Source organism: Protopterus annectens, chromosome 4.part0, assembly GCF_019279795.1.
Source record: "Protopterus annectens isolate FY-2018-M chromosome 4.part0, PAN1.0, whole genome shotgun sequence".
NCBI lineage: Eukaryota > Metazoa > Chordata > Ceratodontiformes > Protopteridae > Protopterus > Protopterus annectens.
The window spans coordinates 479426423-479433055 of NC_056733.1; the positions used below are offsets into that span (position 1 = coordinate 479426423).

The 6633-nt window shown below is 38.7% G+C and overlaps 1 protein-coding gene across 1 annotated transcript in view; it reads right to left on the reverse strand.

The window, feature by feature from the left end:
* Nucleotides 1–504: 504 nt before the first annotated feature.
* The window catches only part of ISCU (iron-sulfur cluster assembly enzyme), a 488085-nt gene continuing 481956 nt past the window's right edge, over nt 505–6633 (reverse strand). The window contains exon 5 of the mRNA XM_044068407.1: nt 505–1115. Coding sequence (XP_043924342.1) covers nt 1018–1115 — 98 coding nt within the window. The 3' untranslated portion in view covers nt 505–1017. The remainder of the gene's footprint in view (nt 1116–6633) is intronic.

Sequence of the window (6633 nt, forward strand, 5' to 3'; positions counted from 1 at the left end):
ATCCAAATCTTCCAGGATTCTGCCAAGTTTGCTTCCAGTGGCTGCTGTTGGGCAATTTTCGATCAAGAACTATAATTATGTACTTCCAAACACAAATTCTTGAAATTAAATGCATTTCTTCATGTTTGCATGTTTACTTCTTCAATTCAGCAAGTACAGCTTCATTTCTGATAATGGATGGTGACACAATCGTAAGTAAATAACAGACACACCTTGAATGTGGTCTAACCTGTAAGATATCTATATTCAGACTGGACCAGACAAAAGAAATGTATTTCACATGGCAAGTAGCTTGTAGTAATTAAGCTCACATCCCATAACTTATTGGCCAAGCAAGTGGGTATATGTCAAAATGTGTGTTAACAAAATGCTGAATTCTCACTGGTTAAAAAGTAATAAACAAGTGCCCATGAAAGACAGTCTTCAACAACAGAGTGCAACCTTCAATGACCACACTCAGATTATCAGCATACTCAAACCAGTTTAAAAAATGAAAAAAATATGCAACTTTTTTATCACTTTATTTGCAATACTGATGTAACACATTAGCTTTCAAGAATTACTATGAATTATTTAAGCTATTCCGTACCCCTTTAACAAAGGAACATTGTTCAAAACATTAGAAACCCACTTCAATTACTCAACTTCTGAAGTCCTCTAATAACATTAGAAGGCTTTTTTTTGCTTTGAGGGTGGGATTGCTTGCGCTTTACTTTATTTCAAGCATCAAAAAGATGAAGGGGGCACTATCTCTCTGTACAGAAACATGTTCAACACAGCAAACATTCACAACTTCTTTATTCACAATCTACAGAAAGTGACTAGAGAAGGACAAAGCTGCAATAATATAATATTGCAATGTTATCATACAGCAGTAAAGCTGTTATTGTGCGCATATACAGCCTTATACATTTGCTTTCTAAAGTAATCTGAAGCACATGGCTCCACTGAACAACCTGAACAATTGCACCATACTTTAATGGAATGAGACTGGCTTCACACTGTCCTTTGGAAGTTCTATCCACTAACTGCTGCTTTTTCGTGGTCTTCATGTTTAGGATCTCGTTTCAGTTTATAGTCAGCCAGGGCAGCCTTAATTGCATCTTCAGCAAGCACTGAAAGCAAGACACACAATAATGCAATCATTATAAAATCATGGCACTCAAACCACTAATACCATTCTAAATGATGACTGCAGTAAAATGATACACACTGAACTCTAATAAGTATGCCAAGATATAGTGTTAAAAAGCATTGCTTATGTACTGCTGGTGAAAAAAAGTAGGAAACTATACCTACAGGAAACTCATAAGTGAAAAAATGAGTATACAACTAGAAGCAAAAGTGCTACAGTAGCAAATTATTTGATAAATGTGTGGTTTGATAAAATTGAAGTTTGCCTGTGTTCACTGACTGAGCAAGCATAAATATATTTAACAGAAAACAGTTTTAATCAGACATATGTCCAGACCTGTAAAGACAGATGCATACAACTATACATAAAAAGCTATACCAGGTGCAACTTACTACAGAAGAATAAAAAAAGGAAAGACAAAAGCCTATGGGGGACAAACAACAGAAAAAGTGGAAAGGAAGAGGCACCGGCGCAATAATGGAGAGTTGATAAAATGCACAATAAATGAGAAAATAAAATCAAAAGGGGTAAGCACATTTGTAGCCATGGTCAAAGGATAAGAGAAGCTGGAAAAGTAGAAGGGTGCAAAACTGAAAAGGAGATCAGGTAAAGAGCCCCAAAGGCCGAAAAAAAATAGGAATAAAGTACACAGATACAGCAAAGGTTTGGATGTAAAATTCCAAGATTGCCTGGAAAAAGTGCATAAAATGAAAACCGTCTAAATGTTAATAAGGGTGAAATGGGAAAGTAAACAGTGTACCTCAGTATTCTGTTAACTTTTTTTTCCTCGAGGGGGGAAATAGATATTTAAGCAATGAAAACAATAGCAAGACAACAATCCACTTGCTCAAAGGAGGCAGCACTAAATCTGTAGAAGCAGTTGTTCGCTAGGTACCATTTTGCAAAGAAGCAGGTTTCAGTAAGGGAGACAAAAGTAGGAATGCTATTGTAGAGGTTTATGAAATATCAGCACAGTCCATAATGTACGTACAAATTTGCCAGAAAGGCAGCATACTGTCTGAAAGTAGTGGGTCTGTTGATTTCCTGAATTCTGGAGAAGATAATCAAGGAACCGCTGAAGGAGGACAATTTCATTCTTTAATGCTGTGGTTGACAAGTTGAAAGGGCCTGTAAAATAGGAAAAACACAGCAGTGTCTTTCTTTCATAAATACCGTTTACTTCAAAGGAAAGGGTACGGCAGGTACAGAAAAATAAAAGCAATACACTTTTACTGCAACCCCATATCCTTTGCTAATGCAATTAATTCCAAGAAGGACTGTGCAGGATAACTACATCTTAGATGAAGTCTATGAGCTTTGTGGCCACTATCAGTAGTTGCACAGTTGACTACTACTGTTCCAACAAAAGTGATGGTGACTGTATGGCTCAACAAATAAAACCACTAAAATACCACACCATAAGATGCATGGCAATGTTGATGGCTTATACAATCAATACACACTGTGCCAATAGAGATGACACATTTACTAGAAATACAATGCAATGCAGGAATCAATGACAATGGAATAATCACCTGTGGAAAATGCAAGAACTCCATGGACAATGGGAATGCAAGAACTCCAATGGGCAGGATGAAGGACAATATCAAGAAAACTATCAGTTTTTATGACAACAGAGAAGTGTGTGGAGTAGAATAAAGCAATCACAGAAGACCAAGTTGATCCTGTGTGGCACTACTCAAAACACAGTCAAAGGCCAAGGTAAGATCAGTGAAAAGGGGGGTTTCTGTCACAGCCTACAGTAATAAAATGTACAAAGACTAAAAGTTCTAGTTTGCTCATGCATTCAGTCTACGTATATGGTCAGAGAATAGGAGTAAAACCTCTGAGGCAGGGGACATATGGGTGTATATCTTGCCCAACATTTTGGAAACCATAAGTGGAGATAATGAGATAGTAAAGCAGTATATGTTCCTTTATTACTATTCTGCTTTCATTCTCAATGAGCAGATCTTATGACAATAGCAATGAATGTATAGCTGAATAAGATGCTCAGTACAGTAGTACATGACTGCATAATCCATATCTTCAAAGTAAGTGAATGGGTTACAGTACAGTCCACTCTATGGGCAACTCTTGGCTCCTAAATTTTCTTAAAAGATAATGGGATGCAACCCCAAAGGGCTGGAACTAGCTGCTGCATGAAGCATGTGAAACCATTCCCTCACCCAAATACTGAAATTGTCAGATTTGGAAACCAGGCTATGTGCTACACTCCCCTTACATTTTCACAGAAATACAGAAATAAATGAACCCCAATACAAGTACAATCAGGAAGTCATAAGTAAATCTGCACCACTTTCTCAACTTCAGCTCCTGCGCAGAAAAGATCTTTTTCTCTTGGGAAAATCACTCCATATTGCTATGGTGCCTAGTGTCAGGTTCTGCCAACATACCCAGCAGGACTGCTTTCTCCAACTGTTCTAACGGAGACAGAGTACAATGAATGCACTGCCAGTGCACTGCTTTTCTGACATTAACACTTTCTTTGAGCAACACGCTAATCCGACACAGGAACAATAACAGGCAAGTGATTATAGGGTATGTAAGAGGCCTCCAAAGACACCTTTAAGTAGATGCACTTAAGTACTCTTTTAAGAGTGGCAAGAACTTTAAGTGTCTACCTCTCATATCGACCAGAACCATACATGACAATCCTGGTGTAATGATTAGGTGGTTATGTCTACCCATCTAATCATCAAGGCTAGCCTTAAAGGCAGACAAAGTAGTACTTCGCTTGACCTGAAGTGGCAAGTTATTCCATAAGCTGGGAATGTGTTGCATTAGGAACCTCTTCCTCCAGTGATTCTTGTTTATTTCATCCATCCACAACCCCTTTTTCCTCATTTTTCACGAGGTCATTGTGTTAGAAAGAGTGACAATCATCAAGACCCATTGTTCATGCTACCGAATGGCCATCTCTGCTGTGATTGTTAGATTCCCTACTACAGGAGTTTATAGAGCTACTGTCTTTGTGAAGAAACACGTGAAACACAACTAGATCTTTCATTACATGAAAAGTGAGACAGGTCACCTCAGTGTAGTTGGTAGGTTACACAATATAAGCAAGGTGGTTACACAATATAAGCAAGGTTGTGCTAATCAGAGTCCTTTCATTTTTTTCTTTAACAATTGCTGGGGCCTTACCATATGAGAGATGCGCCTGGATTTCTACACATCAATACGGCCATTATATTGAATGATGGGTCTGATAAATGAAGGTCAGTATTGAGATGACCTCTTTGAATCTTGTCCGAAATGAAGACTTTCCCTGACTATGGTGGAAACAGGATAATCAAATAAGAGTTGCCCACATAAGTATCTAGGTCTCTCATTACTATCTGTTTGAAGAGGAGCACCCGTTATTAACATATGAAGTAAGAAACACTGTTTTGCCAAACATTAAACTGTACTTTTTTGTATTCAGGTCGAGACTATTTTCAGTTCACCAGGTATGTGCATTTTCCAAGCCCTTTCTGGAGAAGATAAGTATCGGTGGATAAACAAATAACCATACCTAACTTGCAGTCAACAACAAACAGTCGCCATGCTTCACAGATACTACCTTGGATGTCTGCAAGATAACTGCCAAACAGGAGAAAGCACAGCACCGATCCCTTCAATATTCCACTAGTTACAACTTGGTGTTCTTAGAGGGTACCAGCAACTTTCAACTTATGGGATATGATGGAAAACCAGTTTGCAATCTGGCAGACAATGTAGAGGTTTACATTAAGTTTGTCTAACTTTTCAATAATACAAGCATAGTGGATAATGTCAGAAGCCTTGGCTAGGCCAAGATAAGCAGCATGTAGTGTGACCACTGTCCACAACCCATGTAACATTTTCAAGGAAGTTTTAGGTTCAGGAAACAAAACCTGGCCTTCAACAAAACCAAACTGAGTGGGGTCATACATCAGTTAAGTCATCTATGTCAGCATAAATGAGTTCCTACCATGACACTTTCTATGGCATTGCACATAAGGCTGGTTGGCATGTAAGTACCAGAGTCTGTAGAGGGACCAACCCTTGTGTGGAAGAGTCACAGTGGCTGTTCTCCAAGCATCAGGGAGAGACTCTGTGGATAGGATGAGGGTGAAAAGTTTGGCTAAAGCACACTTGGCATGAATAAGAATGCAGCCTTGTATGTTATGTGATCCCACAGAGACATTATTTTTAGTCTTTAATTTGGATTCCAAGGCTTGCTCAAAAGTGATTACACAGAAAACTAAATGTAGTGCTAATTATACCTCATCTTCCCACAATGTTAAGCCTGCTATCCCCCAAAATGTATTTACTAATGCGTTGGCTATATCCTTGAGATTGGAATGTGTGATATTATGTATAAGCTCAGTGAAATGGTGAATATTACTCCTTAATTTCCTGAAATAACTGAAGTGAGATTAGAAGTTTTCTTTTGCACCAGTAACAACCGTAAGGTTGCACTTTATATTTTCTAACAGTGCTCTTAAGTTTGCTGTAATGTTTCACTGTGATCTTGAGGTAAGGGAATGGGGATTTCTTACAAGTGTTCACTAACTTTCCTTATTTTGTTACACAAATTATTAATATGGGAGTTCCATCAGAGAGGTTTAATTCTGAATTTACTATTGTATTTATGGCTGACTGGTACAGACATTTCTATGCAGTTGCTTAGATGCTGGTAAAAGTGGCTGCATTCTCTGCTGGGTACACTTGTGATGGATTGTTGGAAATTTCGAGTACATCTTCCACAAGTTGAAGTAGGTTTGTCATAGAAAAGTCCTTAAAAATGGTTTCATTTGGTGGTGGGGTGATGGCATTAAGTCTAAGAAAGAAGGTCACGAGAGTTTTGGTCAGATTTAACCAGGGATGAGAAGATGCATGGTGAAGTACAGGAAGGTTGAAAAAGACCACGTCAAGGATAAAAACGGCATTAAGGAGGAAAGCAAAGACTTTAACCAGTATGTGGAAGCCCTGGCATAAGAGCTTTACAAATGTTTAACCTAACCATACTTTTGTGAAAGAAAAATGCAGGTCTATCAGGGTAGAAGGCATACAATGCAACTTTTGTCACTCAACATAAAAATTATCGCTAAGACATAGTACCTACACTAACAAAAAGCACAGGAGTGGAAAGAAACTATTGGATGGAAAACTGAGTTCCAATCTGAAGAATGGGGTACTTCAATTATGACAGTAATGAGTACCTCCACTCAAATGCACTATAGCATTTCAGTGCTATGCGGGCATAATGGCACACAGGGACAAAACCCTAACTGCAACAACTAAACATCCAAGAATTACAGGTGCTAGAGAACAAAGGTAGAGGTTAGTGGTCAACACTGATTTGCTCATCCTGGGGGGGGGGGTCTGTCACAATGTCAGCACTTTCTTGCAGATGAACAGAAAGGCATGCAGCATTATGGACCAGGAATGTGGGTGGCATCGCTCAAAAGTACACATAAGCACAGGCTCCACATGCACCCATGCAGAAA